This window comes from Talpa occidentalis, unplaced genomic scaffold (assembly GCF_014898055.3).
Source record: "Talpa occidentalis isolate TD23 unplaced genomic scaffold, MPIMG_talOcc4v2.1 talOcc4.3, whole genome shotgun sequence".
Taxonomy (NCBI): domain Eukaryota; kingdom Metazoa; phylum Chordata; class Mammalia; order Eulipotyphla; family Talpidae; genus Talpa; species Talpa occidentalis.
The window spans coordinates 128919387-128938307 of record NW_023603184.1 but is presented as its reverse complement, the minus strand read 5'-3'; the positions used below and the strand labels follow the sequence as shown (position 1 = coordinate 128938307).

Genomic DNA, 18921 nt, shown 5'->3' with positions numbered 1-18921 from the left:
TTTGCTATATTATTATTAAAATGCGTAGTTTGAATGGAAAAGAGTTATATACTGAACATGTTACCATCTTCAAACTGACGTTCAGAATTCAAATTCACTGACATCCTGCTTTACAATTTTTGAGTACCTGCATGTAAAGTGAAAAGGTGTTTTACTCCCATTAATAAGCAATTATTATCTTCTTCAAGTATTATTTGTTTAGTAATAGAATATATTTTGTAAGTACATTAGGGTCCTTTAAATTAAGACTCTCTCTAGTTGGTGTTTTATGATTACTCAAAAATTTCTGTTCATGGTGAAGAGGCACAACTGTCATTACCTCTAGAGGCAAAATATTATAATAAAAATATTTTTAGAAAAAGATTATTATGCATAATCATATTATGCATAAATCGTATTCTAAAATTACTCAAATGAATTTAGAGAAAAAGGGTCCACTCCTATTCATAAAGATGCCTGAAACAAATAGGATACAAAAAGTTAAAAACTTAAATAGAAAAAAGTGATTTCTAGAATCATCAAGGATTTAACTATTACACTTTCTCTATAGACCAGCGGACTTGAATACTGGTGTAAGATTTTTCAGAATACAATGTTTTCATTTGAAATAAAAATTGACACTCTTAGAATAGAGCATATAAATTTATATTGAATAAAAAGCAGAGAAACCGAATTCTGAACCTCCAAAGATTCTTAGCAGTGATTTAGTACAACTCCCATTTGACACATGAAAAAAACTGAGGGCGAAAGAGGTTATTACTTAGGTTATACAGCCATTCTATGCAGCTGGATCTGGAATCTAAGCTTTCCTGTCTCCTGATTTCACTGCCTTTCCCTCTAATCAACCCTGTTTCTTCTATTTCCAAATACTAAAGTTGCTGAAGTTGGATGTTATGTTTTTAAAAACTGAAAATAGTTGTTTTTATGCCATGACATTTTGGTCCAATTGGAATAATAAAAAATTCATGGAAAAGATTATCTATAATTATGAAAAAGTACTACATTTTAACAGTGCTTTGTCGTATCATACTTACTTTTTTTTGAATGCTTATAAAATTTTACCTTTCAAAAAATATACTGTACCTGTGAACTGTGAATTATCTTACCTTGAACAACAACTTGGTTGCTGGGCACTAAGATCTGCTGTCCATCAGTGGTCTGTGCATATTGTAGGATGGTAGTACCCGGTTGAGTGGCGGCTGCATTGGTCATGGTTAATGTTTGCAGGCCTTGTACCCCATCGGTACCATTGTTAGCCAGTTGTATTGCTCCTCCCTGGGTAATAGCAACTAAAACCCAATGGATTTTATGGTTACAAGTTTAATACCATATAAGACTTTTACAAAATGCTAAATTTAATGTAGAATAATTTGCAAGAAAAAATAAAGGAGAAATTATTAAAGCAAGTAATACTGCCAAGAAGGATTTCACTTACTCAAGTAACACTGATCTGGAAACCCACATTCAATTTTTAAAATACAAATGCACTCTAATAACTACATAATAACTTATAATGATGCCTATTAACAACAGGAAAAAAGGTAAGTGAGAACATTATTTGGTTCTAATGAGGTACCATACTTCCAAATGCTCCACAATTCCTTTATACTAATATTAACTATGTAATATTTTAGATAATACATGCTGTACCACTAATAAATAAATGAATAGGAAATATGATTTTCTTTTCTATCTTCACATACTTAGCACAGAAGTGTAAATGTAATAGGCACTCAATAAATGGTTGTTTCAATGTATAACCAACAAAGCAGTGCAGTATTGCATTCTGTTCTCTAACTCAGCTAGCAGTGCATAACCTATGACAAAGTCCACTCAATAAGTGACTTGAAATATCCTATGGAACTCAGTCATCAGAGAGTGTGTTGGGGCGTTTTCATTGGGCAGTATATACTTTCAATTCAACAGTTCCCATTTAGATGTTATTCCACTGAGACATTACATCACACCTAAGAATGTTCATGTAGCATTGCTTCAAACAGCAGAAATGTTCTAAATATTCATCAGTGTCTGTGTGTGCATGTGTGTGGGATGGAGGGTATGTTTAAATAAATTTTATATTTACATAGTGAAACAAAATGTGGTTGTTAAAGAAAGAATATACATAAATGTATGTTTATATACCTGTCCACCGTAGGTAAATAACATAGATCTCACTTATACAAAAATACTTGACATGTATGTAAAAATATATGTATGCAAAAATAAAGAAGAATGGTAGGATATATACCAAACTCCTACTACTAAGGAGGGATGAAAAGGATTTTTAATTAGTAGTACTATATAACTCTACCATTTGAATTTTCACAACCATGTATAAACTATGTAAGCAGGCATTATATTGATTCTTAAAGACAATCAAGAACATAATATTAAATCAATTTCATTAAGACCATATGTGTATATACAGAGGGAAGAGAAGATATGACAATGAATAAAGCTTTAAAAATCTCCAAGTATTAACCATTTAAAGCTGGCAATTTTCAGTTGCTGAAGGATAGCCACACGCCAAATTAAACACCTACCTTTCAATGCTTTTTTTCCTTATTTGAGATTCTGATATGTCTCATTTCTAAAGAGTATGTTTTTAAATTCAAGTGATTATCACTGCAATGATGAAATCACCATTACTAAGGAGTATGCTGAGTTCCTCTAGCATATTGAAGTAGGTAATAAAGGTCATGTTTTAATGTCTTAGAACATGTATCTTTACTAACTCAACTAATGGGAACATAAAGCTAAAAAAAACTCCTGCAACACATATATTCAGTGCCTGTTTATTTCTGTCAACAAAAAACTTGACGTAAAAAAAGATCCTATTAAGCTTAAAGAGGGGAGAAGCAGTTTAGTCAAAAATGCCTTCCCGAGGAAAAACAAATAGCAGATGGTTTCATTCACATGTGTAATATAAAGAAACAAAGCAAAGGAACAGACCAAACCAAACCAAACCAAACCAAATCCTTGGAATCTAACTGCAGAACTGAGGCAAAGGGGAGGTTGTAGTCTGGAGAAAAGGATAGAAGAAGCCCAATGATCTGTGGTGGAGGATTGATACTTTGGTGGTGGGTGTGAACCCTCACCCCTAAAACATACACAATGTTGTAAACCAGTGTTACCTCAATGAAAAGAAATAGTTTCTACTTACTGTCAAATGGTTCAGTTTTGGAAGTTAAAATATCTGCTGCTTGGAAAGCTGCTGAAATTGCAAATTAGAGTTCTGCAAACCAAGGTAGAGCTGTAACTGGAGAACTATTAATTGAGGAGCGTAACTTTTATACATATTTCTGATATAAACTACTCCAAGGCATTGGAAAACTACAATGCAGCAAAGGGGTTTCAATGTGTATAATAAATTTTTAATTAACAAAGAGAGATGGCAACACTGTATAATGGGCAGTAGCGGATTTAATGAATCAATGAAAATGAAATCAATGTGTGAAGCACTTTGGGAGGCAAAAAGGGCTTGGGAAAATGGAAAGAAGAGAGAACTAAGTGGGACATCACAGAAATGAAAACTTCATAATTTTTCAAATGAAAGCTTTGCTGAGATACCAAAAAGCAAACTTTCTTCTTAATTTGAGCAGTCCTTATGCTTACATCATCCTAATTTACTAAACTACCTTTTATATTAAAAGGAGTAAAAATTGAATAGTGCTGTTAAGTCTGCAACAAAGTTATTCCATCCCTACTATCATGATAAATTAAATATGAAGATTTTAAAATGATGCTTTTAGAAAGGAAGGAAATTTATTAACACAGACAAATGGGATCATTTTGGGCCTTAAATGTAATCGAAGATTGACTATCTGAAAAAATTTATTCTCTATTAACAACATATCTGGGGACTGACATCAGGAGTTTCAAGAGGCTGCTCAAAAAACGTCTAAGACTTTCCATGCATGTACACAAATAAAAGGGCCATCTAAAGGGCTCACTAGTGATCCTAATCAATACCCCGATGAAAAGACAGTACTTCTAACTCTAGACCTTTGTATTTTGAACAGTAAAGAATATGCAATATAATCAGCACCAAGAAAAGAGCTGAATATATGACTCTTTTAAAGGAAAACACAGCCGCTAATTTTTTTTCTTACTTTTCAAAACAGAAATATTTAATACTTACTATACTGTCCGCTGCTAGTTTGGTAAATTGGGGTTGGCACCGTTACAGTGGTGATGGCAGGTGCTGAAGTCTCCTCTTCAGACTTCTCCTCTTCAATCCTTGGCACTCCTGGTGCATCAGAAGATAAGTCATTCAAAATTTTCCTGGAAAAATGAAGAACTAGTTAATCAACATAAAAGTAAAATTCAGTAGATAAATATAAATTATATGGAAAGACTGGGGAAAAAACACTTGGCAGAAAGCAGTTAGGGCTTATGACAGAACTTTAAAATGCAAGAATTTATAAGAATAAATGAGAGATGCACCAGGGATATATGTCAAAATGGAACCACAAAAGGACTAGGAAGAACAAATGAGAATTCTCTTTAACCTGAATATAAACAATGATTCAAAATCCAGGTGCAAGTAAAGAAGAGATTAATAAAATTAACTACAGAAAAATAACTTCCTTTTGTATGGCAAAGAACACCAAACATAAAATAAAAATGATTAACAATGCTAAGAGAAAATGTTTAGATATACTCCAGACAAATGGCCAATATCTCCAAAATATAAAGACCTGAAATCTTAAAACTTGAAGGGAAAAAGAATCTTAAAAACTGAAGGGAAAAAGAAGGCCAAAGACATAACTCTCAGGCTGTGGTTAAAATAAAAGTAATGCAGCAACATATTCTGCTGGTAAAAATGTGATACTCTACACTACTGTTGGAAGTATAAAACTGGAATGATCCTTATTAAAGGAATTTGGAGACACCTAAGAAAACTACATCTTTCTCCTAGGACTATTTACACAGCAATCTTACTCCTAGGACTTTCATCCTTAAGATATACTTCCCACAGTGTGAAAATACATACATATGCAGGTTATTCACTGTAGCATTGTTTGTAACAGCAAAATATTAAAAACAACCTATATGACCACACACAGAAGAATGGGTAAATAAACTATGGTTCATCCAAATAATGGAGAGAGTACTTACCCTTTGTATAAAAGAATATACATGTATCTACTAATTTATTCATGAAAAAGATCAGAAAGGTTAAACCAGATGAAGTTTAATGAGATTACTTACTAGGGTGGGAAAGAAGTAAAAAAAAAAGTACATATGGGTGGGGCACTTCTGTGGCTGTAAGCCCATGCTTGTGTGTATCCTTTTTTGGTACAACTCTAACTTTTGGAATCAGGCCAATGTTTCAAATATTTAAAAAAAAAAAAACAAGATCAATAGGAGAAAAATTCTGAACTGGAAATCATAAAGAAATCATACAAACTTTACCATGTTTCAAATGAGTAACAAAATCAGAGGGTGGGGGGGAAGCCATAAATCCAAATAATTTTTGACACTTAAATTTCTAACAAGCCAGGCTGAATTAATAACTTAGTTTCAACAGTCAAGCCATATTCTGATCCTTTGCATTGTTAGTTATGATTACATGTACCATACATTGTGTTCATTAACATAGATTTATAATTTTTTCTTCATTTGTCTTTCAAATCACATGGGGAAAAAAGAGGAGTTACAAACCAAAACTATAATAATACCAGCTTCTATATTTACTGGCATTGTAGAAAACATTCTACTGTTGTCTCTTTCAATTTCCTTCCTGGAAATTCTATAAATGCTATTAGACCACCTCACTCTATTCTCTATGACATTTCACCTTTCACAGTTATTACCTGTTTACGTTCTCCACTAAGTTACTTTTTCAGTTCCCTTCCAGCTTGCAAATCTCTCATCATACAAACTAGTTTATATCAGTTACTGTTTATTTTATTTAATTCCCTGATTACATTTCTCATTTCTAAGATTTCTTACTCATTCTTTTCCATACTTGCTTGTTCTAGTTTAGTAAATTCCTATTTCTTTTTGTAAGGATGATTTCTGTGTAAGTGACAGCTTACTTTTGTAATCAGGATAATGATTTGAAGACAGCTGGTCAACAGAGCACACACTTTGGGGTAGCACAACTCTAGAGGTCTGTTTTACAAACTTTAACATAAAAGGAGCACTTGAACAACATCTTAAAACACTGATTCCTGGGGGGCCTCCCTGGTGGTGCAAGGGGGTAAGATATAGCCTATGAAGCTATCTTCAGGCACTGAAGCAATAGTTCGATCCCAGGCCAGAGAGGTGACACACATGGCGCAGCAGACCTCTCCTGACTCGCCTGCTGCTCCCTCAGCACTGTATTTCAGTACATCTGCCTGTTCTGTTCCCCACTCTGTCTCTGCTGAATCCTCTCACCACCCGCACATCTGGCCTCTACCCAAGTTCTTGTATGCATAAATAAATAAATCTTTTTTTTTTTAAAGATTTATTTATTCATTTATACAAGCACTGGGTACAGTCAGAAGCACGGGAGGGTGAGAGAATTCACCAGAGCCAGAGCAGGGAGCAGAGCAGGCAGAAGGACCGAAGTACACTGCTGAGGGGAGCAGCGGGCGGCAGAAGACCCTCCTGCGCACCATGCTGGACCCTCCTCCGGTGGCCTGGGAGCAGCCGGGGATCGAACTGGCGCTGCAGAGGCCGAGGGCAGCTTCGCAACCCAGCACTCAACCACTGCGCCACCGGGGAGGCCCAAATAAATAAATCTTAAAAAAAAAATAAATAAAACACTAATTCCTGGGTCCTTGCCCCAGAGATTCTAATTCATTAGGTGTGAAGGAGGGGGCCCCAGAATTTGCATTTGCAATCAGATGCAGATTTACCAATGTTAGTGTGTAGACAGCATTTTCAATAGTATTGGTCTCTAGAGCAGTTTTGTTTTTCAAAATGAGATTATAACCCATATATGGCCCATAAAAACAATTAATTATGTTGTAACCAACATTAAGTAAACAACAAATAAAAAAGTCAAACATCACACATAAGGGTGAATATTGTTTTGTATAACTTCTGCTTCAAATGCCTATATATTATGTTGTGTGCTTGTATATATACCTATATATGTATTTAATATGTGACTAAGTGCCATTATATATTTGTACATAAATAATTGTAAAGTATATTTCTTATTGTGGTTAATTAAAAAAAAGGTTTAAAAGCTACTACTCTAGACCTGCAAATAAATTCACTACTTGTTTCCATGAAGCCAGTGATCATTCTTAGTCATTTCTTTTCAAGTTTCTCAAGTTGTTGCTCCAGATCATCTTGGTCATTCTCCCCTTGGATATAGTTTACTTTCTCCTGAAGAATATTCCACATGTGTTTTGGGTAGTGGGAGTAATTCCCTTCCTTAATCTAGACACTAGGTTATTACCACTGCAGCCTTATAGTGTGTTAGCTTTTCTAGCAATCATTATCTCATTAATGATAATTAAATATAATTATCTTTTCTGAATGAATTATTACTCTAGAATCCTATACTTGAATAACTGGTCCTATTTTAAACCCAAGTTCAGAAAGTGTACAATTGCCATCAACATTTCATCCTATTTGTGCTATAAGGCATTCTCCCCTTCATTGGGTACCTATACTTCAAAGTTCTGTCATTTGTAAATTTGGTTAACTGTAGCTTCTACTTTTTTCAGCTAAATGGCTGGTAAAAATATCAAGTCAGACAAGACCAAGCAGAGAACACTTAAGGACTTCCTCTGGGTATAAGCCAATCACTACAAGGCTGGGCTGTTCCAGTAAAAACTTACCTTGTATTATCTATTAATCCCCATTATTCCAACCTGACAAGTGTATCATAAGGAGGACATTGTTAAAGATCTTGCTACAATTAAGACAGAGACTAGGTTTCAAGAATCCATAAAATTAAAATAAAATTATGGTACCCCATTGTGGAGGTCTGATTATAAGGGAAGAAACCATTGTCTCTCATGCAAGTAGCCCTTTCTCTACATATATGTGGTTTTAGGCATTCAATTTGATTAATAATTAAGGTGCTATTATTTAAATGACTTTTGCTGGAATACAGGCTGAAAGTCAATTAAATTAAATAACATTATTTTTTTAACATAAAGCTTGTATTTCCTAAGGTCTACAGCTAAAATCTGCCTAGAATTTATATTGAGAAGCCATGGAGCTTCTTTTTTTCCTTAAGATTTATTTTATTTATTTATGCATACCAGAGCTGGGGTATAGGCCACAGGAGTGGGTTGTATGTGTGAGAGGACTCACCAGAGACAGAGCAGAACAGGAAGAAATACTGAAATACACAGTTGAGGGGAGCAGCAGGCAAGACAGGAGAGGTCTGCCGCACCACGTGGGTTAGCTCCCTGGTCAGGCATCGAAATCATGCCTCAGTGGCTTGTGAGATAGCCTGACAGCACTGAGATTTCAACCACTGCACCACTAGGGAGACCCCCATGAAGCTTATTTCTTAATACATGGTTAGAGCCGCTTCAGGATATACTTAAACATTAAAAACCTATAAGCTAGCTATATTTAAAAAAGAAAAGAAATTATGGGCCTCCCCTGGTGGCACAGCACTGGGCTGCGAGGCTGTGCCCGCAGCCACTGCAGTGCCGGTTCGTTGCCCGGCTGCCAGCAAGGGTCCCACAAAAAAGGAAAAGAAATTATGAGTACAAAAACTCAGAATACATACTTGGTAACAAAATTTCTTAACACCTCAAAATCAGTTTACTGATCATCATTTAGGATTTTTGTTATTTTTTCCTGAAATTTAATTGTGGTGACATGGGTTTATAACACTGTATGTGATTTAGGGGAATATGACACAGTACCACACCTACTACCCAGAGTCCTTTGCAATAGACCATTGGGCTCACAACTCCCCTTACTGTCAGCCTCTTTCCTGCCCCCTTTCTGCAGTCCAATTTCTAGGGTTTGTTCTGTCAGTTCCTTTCTGCTGTTTCTCTATCATTTAGGATTTTAATTTAACTGTGAGGACAGAGAAAAGGGTTAGCTTAGTTGACAAATATGCAGGGGTAAAAATAATCATCCCTCTGAAAAATAAAAATATCAACAGAAATAATTTAGGCTAATAACAGAATACTGGGCCTCCCTGGTGGCGCAAGGGGTTGAGACGCAATCTATGAGGCAATCTGCAGCCTCTGCAGCACAAGTTCAATCCCTGGGCGGCCGGGGAGCAACCCACATGGCGCAGTGGACCTCTCCTGACTCGTCCACTGCTCCCCTCAGCAGCGTGCTTCGGTCAGTCTGCCTGTTCTGTTTCCCACTCTGTCTCTGGTGAATCCTCTCACCCCCCACCACCTTTGGCCTGTGCCCCAACTCTTGTATGCATAAATAAATAAATCTTTAAAAAAAAAAAAACAACAGAGTATTACATGCCCCATAATTATTAAATTCTAAAGGTAGTTTACACAGATTTGTAGAACTGTTCTTTCTGGAGACATTTAATGTGGAGCCAATTTCCTCATATAAAAACATACTTCTGGCCTATTTTAGAGGCAAGGCATGAACTGAACAATTTGTATATCTAAACACAAAAACTACATTAAGGGAATATCCACATGACCATAAAACAACTATTAAAATTAACAATTATCTGCTAAGTATTATGGCAAAAAAATGACTGGCAAATGTGTTGCTAAGTAGATAAATAGAACTGATGTATAAATAGAAAATACTATAACCTTATCAAATGTGTTGCTAATTTTTTAACAGAAGCGCAGCAGCCAGTACAGTCTATTAAAAAAAAAAGAGAAGCAGGAAGAAAATATTATCAGTGTTTATGCAGGACTGTTTGGAGTAAGAAGTACTTTTGTACTCGATAAGCTTCAAGACTGGAAAGAAATCAAGGTGGAGAGAAGTAATCTACGTGTTACTAAATCAAGTGGCTAACTTGTCTTCTAACATCTCTTCACCTGCAACCTCTTAAGGCATGCAGCATACTGTAATTCTAAATTTTTTTAGCTATTAAATTCCATACCTGTAGGAAGGCCTCCTTGAAAGAATTTCTCGTCGTTTTTGGGAATCAGTTACACTGTCCACTGACTCCTGTGAATCTTCACTTTCTGCAATAGTTGAAATCTGAAAACAAACAAGAACTTTATCTAGACAATCAAATTTCCTTCCTATGAGATTTTTATGTATTAAAAGTAAAATACAAAAGAACATCTAGATACTTTATACATGCTTCATTAGGAAAAAAAGTATTTTTAGGGTAGACGAACATAACAAATCACTGTCCTCTTTTACTTATCCAATAAGAGTCAGAGAACCTAACTTTTTTTTTGGTCAAAACCAAACTTTATGATACCCAAATCCAGCTTAATCTCTTTTAGAACTTCATGTAATCGACTCTTGGATTAATATTACTTTCCAGTTATTTTCTTATAGTTGTCAGAACAAAACTACCAACTAAGTTTTCTAACATGAAAGAAAGAATAAATGACTATTTGATCATAAGTCTATATGAGTTACACAAAATACTTTTCAATAACTACTGTGCAAATACTTGTGATTGTATTTACATTGTACAAATAAGATCCCTTACCAACTTACAGATGATTGTTTCTAGCAAGTTAGGAAGAAGCCCTCCGCTACCTACGGACATATTTCAAAGTTGTAATAAAAGTATACACTTTTTATTAAACAAAAATTCAAGGTAAAGAACTATGCATTTCTGGAAGGGACCCTGGACTCAAAAGTAATTAAGTATTTTACACTAGATAATAAAAATAGCAACTAGCATTTACTGAGAACTTACTATGTGCCAGATGCTACGTTAAAGCACACACATATATTACTCAACGCTTGTATGGTTTTAAAGCGCTAGATGCGTATATAAGGTGCTACAATAGTATGATTATAGAACCGCTTTACAGATGGAAGAACTGAGGCACAGAGAGGGTAAGTAACTGACCCAAGTCTCAAAACTAGGAAGAAATATAGTAGAGTCACTGTCAACACTTGGCATCTCAGTTTTAGACATCCGCATCAGCATCAACTCTTGTTGGTTCCAATCTCAAACTAGTTTTGTCAGAAGCAGCAACTCAGAGATTTTTTTTAGATCACTTTAGACGTTCACTCACCTAAGGAAGTTTGTCTGCCAAATTTATACTACGAAGTTTCTCTAGTGTAATTGGCAGGATCCTCCTGCTCTTTCCTGAACTAGGCACATGCAATGCTGTCAGGGTGAGAATTATATTTAAGCAAAGCAAAAGGATCCATAAAGGTTAGTTCCATATCAAAATTCATGACGATAGCAGTAAGAAAAAAATTCAGAAACACCTGACAAATCCTAAAGGTACTCTGATGTGGCCTGTGTCTAAGGTTCTGGAGAACGAGCACTTATTTTGACAGGGTATTGCTATACATACACTTTGAAATGAAATTAGGTAAATCTGGTAATGCTTCACAAAATAAGTATACCTAACAACAAAGTAAGGTGCATCTTCCAAACAATTTAAGTGTATGAAAGTAGTCTTAAAGACCTAAAAATTAACAGGCAACATTCAATGAATCCAGAAATGACAGATAAAAAGATGGACAAGGTTGAATTTAGTCTGTGATTCTCTACAGAGCTCTATAGTTACTGCCAAAGAAGTACACAGAATTTCCCACCAGCTGCTCTAACTTGCCCACTCAGTAGTCTACACAGACTTTCTCACAGAAATGGAGCAGAACAGAACTGTGAAAAGGTCTTAGCAGAGGCTCAGAATTTCAAGTAATAAAGACAGAGCTCGAAGTGGATAGTACTGTGACAGAGATTACTGTAGTCGTCACAAGATCTCACTTCCTCCATTCTATTTCTCTTCTATCTTTATTTGACCCTCACCCTTAACAATCCTCTTATAAGGACATAAGGAACTTAGGCACACTCCCTCAAGTTGAAACTCACTAAAACAGCTTTCAATTACACACTGGACAGCTTTGTAATGAAATAAATTAATGTTGCTTTTTAAAATATATGGCCTTTCATGGTTTTATCCCCCCAGATTCAGTGAATCTATTGCTCTTGGTAGGAAAACAAAAGCTCCTCTTTCTCCAATCTAAAAGATTTACGAGTTCAGACAGAAAGAATTAATTATTATTATACAGTGATTACAGTTTTTAATGTGAAGGAAATTCAGTACTATTCAATATTATGTAACAAATGTTAACATTTCTCTTTGGGAATACTATCCTAAGAGTTATAAGAACTATGAAGCTTATTCCTATGGACTATCTATGAAAGTAATCCTATGGACTATTTGCCAAAAACAAACAAGAATATCCCAAGGCTCCCCCAGAAAACCAATGGACCCACATTTCTGTGGGTTAGAATTCTTTTTATACATAACATTTTAATAGTTTAATATATATCTAACAGATTATTAAAATAAACATGAAAAGCTATACCCCAATTTTAAATACCAGAGTGTCATTACATTCCAACGACAGATCCCCTTCCTCTGGTCCTCACCTCCTTTCACCGCTCTAACAACGTACTGCTCTCTTCCTGAGTTCCTTAAACAGGTTGAACCTTGGTCAATTAAATTTTCAAAAAGCCAAGTTATCACTTGTAGATGTAAAATTTTAGGTCTACATTTCTCAACTTTGTTAAAAATTTATACCACCTGTTTCTGAAGGAGGAAAAAAAGCCCCTATTTCGATAGGTTTGAAATTTCAGAAATAAAATATACAGTGACTAGAAGCAAATCAAAGCAAAGGTATTACTACATGTTTTCTCAAACTCTTACTGGTCCCCTAGAATAAGTACTTTCTCTAGGTAGAGTTCAGATTTATGGTTTAGATATAGATTTATGGTTTAGATAGTTTTTTTTAGTTAAAAGCCTAAAAGAAAAAGATCTCCAAACTCTTTGATCTGTAGATCTCACTTATAAAAAATTTTACATAAGCATACATTTCCATTTGTACATTTTAAGTGTGCTATTCATAAAACAAAAATTTAAAAAGATAAGCACACATTGAAATATTTGTAAAGATAAACTCTAAACTCAGACTTTTTGAAATGTGATTTAACACCTGCTATTGTAAAACAAACAAATAAACCTCATAAGTGAACACAAAAATGCACTTTTAGCTGGGCTTGCTAAATAAATCAATCAGTTCCATTTTCATCTATTAATTATGAAAAGTTCTGAGATTTATCCAATGTTTTCATCTCCCTTAGTGACTTATTGTACACTAATAGGTGTTACAGGTTCATATTTTAATAAATAAGTTCAACAAATTCTTTAGAAGACTTCTGAATAGTTTAGAAAGTTCTATTTCTAGGATTTTAAAAGTATACAGATTTGAGTTTTTAGGTAACATATTTACATGAAAAGTATGGTAATATTTCTAAGTTTCTATTGTCAAAATTCTCTTTCCAAAACACAAGTTTCTTTTAAAAAGCATTACTCTTGAATGCATTGTTAAAATCTCACTTTCTCCCAGAAAAGACAATTTTTCAAAAATATGTTAGGTAATATAGCCCTTGCTTGTCATCATTAAATGTCAGAAACTTTAGAACAACCATCTTAGGTAAAAAACTAACAACTCATCCTTAACTTAGACAACTTTAAAAAATGTTTTGCTATATGATTCTGAATCTCTGCGTTGCACAAAAGAATTTTACTGTTGGTTCCATCACATTACATTGTGAAGATTTTATCAAAAAATTCATATCCACTCTCACCCTTGATCCTTTTGTTTGATACACATTTTCTAGTTTTTCTTTGATACGTAAAGCACACTTTCACGTCTCAATCTGTGATTCCTTTTTTTATTATTTGTATGGTTTAGCCTCCTCCTCTGCCTCTGGTCTCTGCTCAGTCTTCTCTGACTACCCTACACAACAACGCACAACACCCTTCCCTCCACATCCTCCTCTGCCCTTCCCCTGCTTTAATCATCTTCCCAGCACTTATCCTCACCTGACATATTTTATTTTTTCATTGTCTCTCTTCGCTCAAATGTGATCTTCATGAGAATAGAGAAGTATTATTTGTTCACTGCTGTCTTTCATAGCACCTAGAACAGTGACTGGCATATAGCATGTGATCAATAAAAATTCATTGAAGAAATGAATGTAGTAATTTAAGCTAACATGATCCGTGAATCCTCTGTCTCACGGATTTAAACTGTACTATGTCAAAATACTTCAAAACGAACATGAAAATTGAGTTGTTACTATTAGCTTCTATATATTATGCGAGTCCCATTATTTTTATGGAGATTCTCAGTGAGACATGACAGAGATATATATATATATATATATATATATATATAAAAGGATAAAGTTGGGCACCAATGGTAAGCCATATATGAAATATTAGTACAGCTCAGATTTTAATATTCTTAGATTTGCAGCTTAGTTTTTAATATTCTTACATTTAAAAATATAGACAAAAGTCCTAATGGCTTATTCTCTTATCAAGAGAAATATAGCTATATATTTTTAAAATGTTATTTTAGAATATCATTATTTTCCCATCTAAAAGTAAGAGGTACCATTTCTCTCTTTGATCACTTCTTGTGATACAAACTACCTTCTAGTTATTAACATTAATCACTGTTCACAAGAAGAAACAATCATTCAAGTAACGATTCTCCATGGTTTAGACCCTTTTAAAAATGAAATACTATACTGGTGTCACTATTTGTAGAATTTAGGCTTTCAATGATAAGCATAGCTCACCTCAGTGGAAAAATGTGTTCTTGAAAAGATGAACATGTATTTCTATAAAGTTAATGGCGATATAACCCCCAATCCAAATTATTTTGCTACCAAGTAAAGATTAAAAATAAGAATAGCGTCAATAATTAAATTTCACATTTTAGAACACAAAATTATAATCTTAATTTTGTGGCTATAATTTGTGTTTTTTACATAAAGACCTCCTACTATGAGTTAAAAAATAAAAAATAAAAGTTATTGGACTTAATACCCAAACTGGGTCTGGAATTTCGGTCTCTTGACTAGATGGTCAAGTTCTTCCCGCTATTATCAAGCAGAAACCGGGAATTAGTAATGTCATAGTATAGAGTATGGTAAAGTACAATTCAATGAAATAAAAACTGAGGCAAAAGGCAGAAGATTATTACTAAGTGTAATTCACAGAATATGAATTAGGTCTTTATCTAATTTAAGACTTGTCTCCTACTTGGTAACAAATTCCATTCCCATGATCTTTCTGTACAGGAATTCATACAACTTGATTTTACATGTTAACATTTTCTCTCCCCCCACCCTTAAGTGTCCAAGCAAACCAAAAGCACAAGAGAATAAAGTAAAGGTGGGTAACAGCAGCTCATTGACTCAATAGTATGATATGGCTAACAAAATCTAATATATTATTTGATGACAATTAATAGAATGTTTCTAGGACAAAGAAGATACTTCTCCCCTCTACAAGTATCAATGAGTCTGGCTACCACGTTCAAGGAAAACACAATAGCTCTCACAAAAAAGACGAGGAAAGTGAAGAAAAGTGAAAGCTACACCATGTAATAAATGGTTGAAGAAAAACAGGTGTATGTTTTGTCTCGACTTTTTTTTTTTTAAATGGCAAGGGTGTGGGAGATGAGGAAGAGGAAGCAGTCCAACAGAAAACTAGTTAAACTTGTTTATCTAGTTTTCAAGATAGAACTGGGGCCACAAAATAAAAACTTCAGAAAGATATATTCCGTCCACCATAGAGAAGAATATTTTAGCAATTACGCCTAATTATATATTGGTTACCTCGGAGATGGAGCTTCCTTTCTTTGAAAGTGTTCCAGCAATGCTGGGCTACTATTTAGAGGAGGGGAGAATGGATATATAGGGAAATTTAGCAACAGATTAAGGATGGGATAGGTATCAAGTTTGGCCTAGATCTAGATTAATATTTTTATTTAAACCTTCAATTTCATGTTTATAGAGAAAGACAAAGACATAAAGAATTATTTCTCACCTTCCTTTCTAAAAATAGTTCTCTCCAAATCTAGGACCTAGGACTCACCTGCGTTCCGGAGAAAAGTCTTTTTAAGTCCTTACAGGAAGACTGTGAAGCAAAAAATATGAAATGGGAGGCTGGGGTTATGGCCTACTTGGATGAACGTTCAAGTCTTTTCAAAATTTTTTTAAAAAATAAGTTCAATGTGAAGATGTATACTGCTCTAGGTTCCCTACAGTTATGTCGTCACCTTCAGGTCTATAAATGCTTTTATTCCCTTTGGAGCTAACCAAAGGAACCCCCTCTCTGAAGAATAAGGTAACGTGTAGAACAATTCCTGACCCTTTCAGAATAATTATTTCAGTTATATACTCTAACTTAGAACTCTAAACATAGGCAGTTTTACAAATGCTTTATGTGTTTTCAAAGTCTGAATAATATCTTAGGTAAGGTTATTAACCTTAACTAAGGTTTTGATAAGGTTTAATTTTTTCCAGTTGCAATTTTTTTATCTCCGTTTTCCTTAACTGAGAGATACATCAATCTTAGTCTCTTCCAAACATTTCCACTTTATCCCATATACTTTTTAATTTTTCCTAATCGTTTTTCTTTTGTTGCTTAGCAGTCTTTTTTTTCTTGTATATATCTTCTTGTGAATATATGTTCCTACACATAGGTGACTGTACAGATGTAGCATATTCTATTACTGTAAATAAAATAAAATCTGAACTAGTTATGTTCCTATTTTCATAACTAACGAAAGGAGATAGATATGGCTATAAACAACAGTTATAAAAGTAGATGCAGAACTTTTTATACACATACCTGAACTGTCTGGACTTGTGGAGACTGAATAACTGATGGCTGGGCCGCCTGAATAACTCCATGGACTTGAACTGTCTGCCCATTGGGCAGCTGTACTAAAGTTACGGTGGGAGCAGATGATGTTGCATGAGCTGCTGGCATAGATACCTATGGTGTTGAACATGGAAAAAAATTACCATTACAGATACCTCCTTGGAAGTACTCATGTTCAATATGAAGCAACTTTTTAAGCAGCAAAAAGATGTCCTTTCTACTAAGATAAATATTTCAATGATGTGAAAGAAATGGATTAATATTCATTTTTAAAAGGACAACAACTTTTCAACTTCTCCCACTTTTTAACTCCTAATGACAAAACCCAAAAAACTATTTTACTGTATCATGAAACTATGTAACAGACTTTTTCTGAACACTAAATACCACTTTATTTGTATGAAGTTTTACATTTTTTTCACCTGCTTTTCATATCCAATTTCTTATTTGCTCTTTGAAGAAATGAAAACTAAGTAATAAGAATTACCTCCACTTTAGAGACAAATAACAAGTGCTCAAAGATACTAAATAACTTGCCCAAGTTCAAGAGATATGTTAACATTTCTTCCCAATATCATGTGTTAAATAAACTATGTTCTAAAATCTAATTGTTGTCAATCCTCGGAAAAACTGACCTAGTAAGTGTAGAACAAATATATATCTTACAACATAAAACATCATTTTCTCCATTAAGCTAATTACAAGTATGCCTTTCATTAATGTGAAAGTATTGACAGGTGTTAAACTGCTAACCATTTATATTTTAAAGATTTTCCTCTTGAAGGAATAAAGAAGAGTTGAGAGAATCTAAGAAAAAAACAATTTTTTCTGAGACACAAAGAAGGCAATTTTAAGGAATATTCAGGTAAAAGGGTTCTTAAGTTAAACATGCCTATCAGGTGGCATGTGCTTTACCACACTGAGGATAGGAAGTTTATTTACTCAGTGAAACTGCCAGTGAGGACCTATGTACTGGGAACAATGTCAGAACTGAAACTTAAAAAAAAAAAAAGAGAGAGAGAGAGAAAGACACAGGCCCTTGCCCTAAAGGAAATTATTGGGATATGTGTCTCAAAGAATGGGGAAAAGAAACACAAAATCAGGGAATTAACGAGGGTTGCTGAGATAAGTATGGATTGAGGAGAACTACTTAATTCATTGTAAAGAGGAGAGGAAGTTACCAGGGAAGAATGTAAATTTGAAATAAAGAACACTAGATAGGCATGTTATTATGACTTGCAGGGTAGAAGAACAGAATTTCAGGCAGACAGGGCAGCAACAGAGAAACAATGATCTACCCATGTAAGGCAGAGTGAGATGACTAGCAATTCAACTATTAGAGGGCTTGTGTGTTACACTATGAGAAAGTGGGGAGATGAAATAACACAGCAGGCAGGTACTAGATGGACTAGTCATGAAAAACTTCATATATGTCACATTAAAGAACTTATATTTTATCCTGAGAGGACTGGGAAAGGCATTGAAGGACTTTTAGCTACTGAAATTCATCGTGAAGCAAATGGATCCCTTTCCCACCTCTCTGTGGAAGAGCAACTAATCTACCCCACTGACAGAAAAACAAAGATTTATTTTTTTGCGCAGGCACTGCTGTAAGTAAGGTAGTGAACTCTAGTTTTCCTGCATTTTCTCTCTATAAGCAGATTAGTAAATATTTCTCTGGGGAACCTGACTAACTTCAAGCTGAAGAGGCAAGACTTAAGTGATACTGACATTGGGACCTACAGTCGTCCTACGTGAAGATCACAACTCATAGATGTTAAGTCCCAAATGTATCCACAGAGATTCCAGTACATCTTTATGGTCCTCTACTTTTAAGCCAGAAAATCATAAATTATCAAATACTTTGAGGAAAACCTCTAATATGAAAGATGGAGACAATACATATGGAGGGGGAAAAGCAATACAAGAAGGAAGAAAACTGAAAACAAAACAAAACCTAATCAATATTCTCAAAGATAAAATACTGCCTTTATGAAATATAAACAGGATGCTATTAGAACATGAAAGGACTGTTCAGAGAACAAAAGCAGCTCTTAAAGATGGTAACAATAATAAAAAATTCAACAGATGGGTTAGAATATGAAGTTTGAGGAAACCTCCCAGA

The 18921-nt window shown here is 34.4% G+C and overlaps 1 protein-coding gene across 5 annotated transcripts in view; it reads right to left on the bottom strand.

Annotated features, from left to right (window-relative positions):
* Positions 1-18921, bottom strand: part of CREB1 (cAMP responsive element binding protein 1) — a 64752-nt gene that overhangs the window by 24881 nt on the left and 20950 nt on the right. For 3 of the 5 annotated variants that reach the window (XR_008553639.1, XM_054700024.1, XM_037523929.2), the window contains exons 3-7: positions 16764-16910; positions 16005-16046; positions 10004-10104; positions 4142-4284; positions 1107-1289 (exon numbers count right to left, since the gene is read on the bottom strand). Coding sequence is in view for 4 of the 5 variants with exons in the window: in XM_054700024.1 (XP_054555999.1) it covers positions 1107-1289; positions 4142-4284; positions 10004-10104; positions 16005-16046; positions 16764-16910 (616 nt within the window). In the remaining variant the exon portion in view is untranslated. The remainder of the gene's footprint in view (positions 1-1106; positions 1290-4141; positions 4285-10003; positions 10105-16004; positions 16047-16763; positions 16911-18921) is intronic. The other 2 variants (XM_037523930.2, XM_037523931.2) reach the window with 2 other exon arrangements.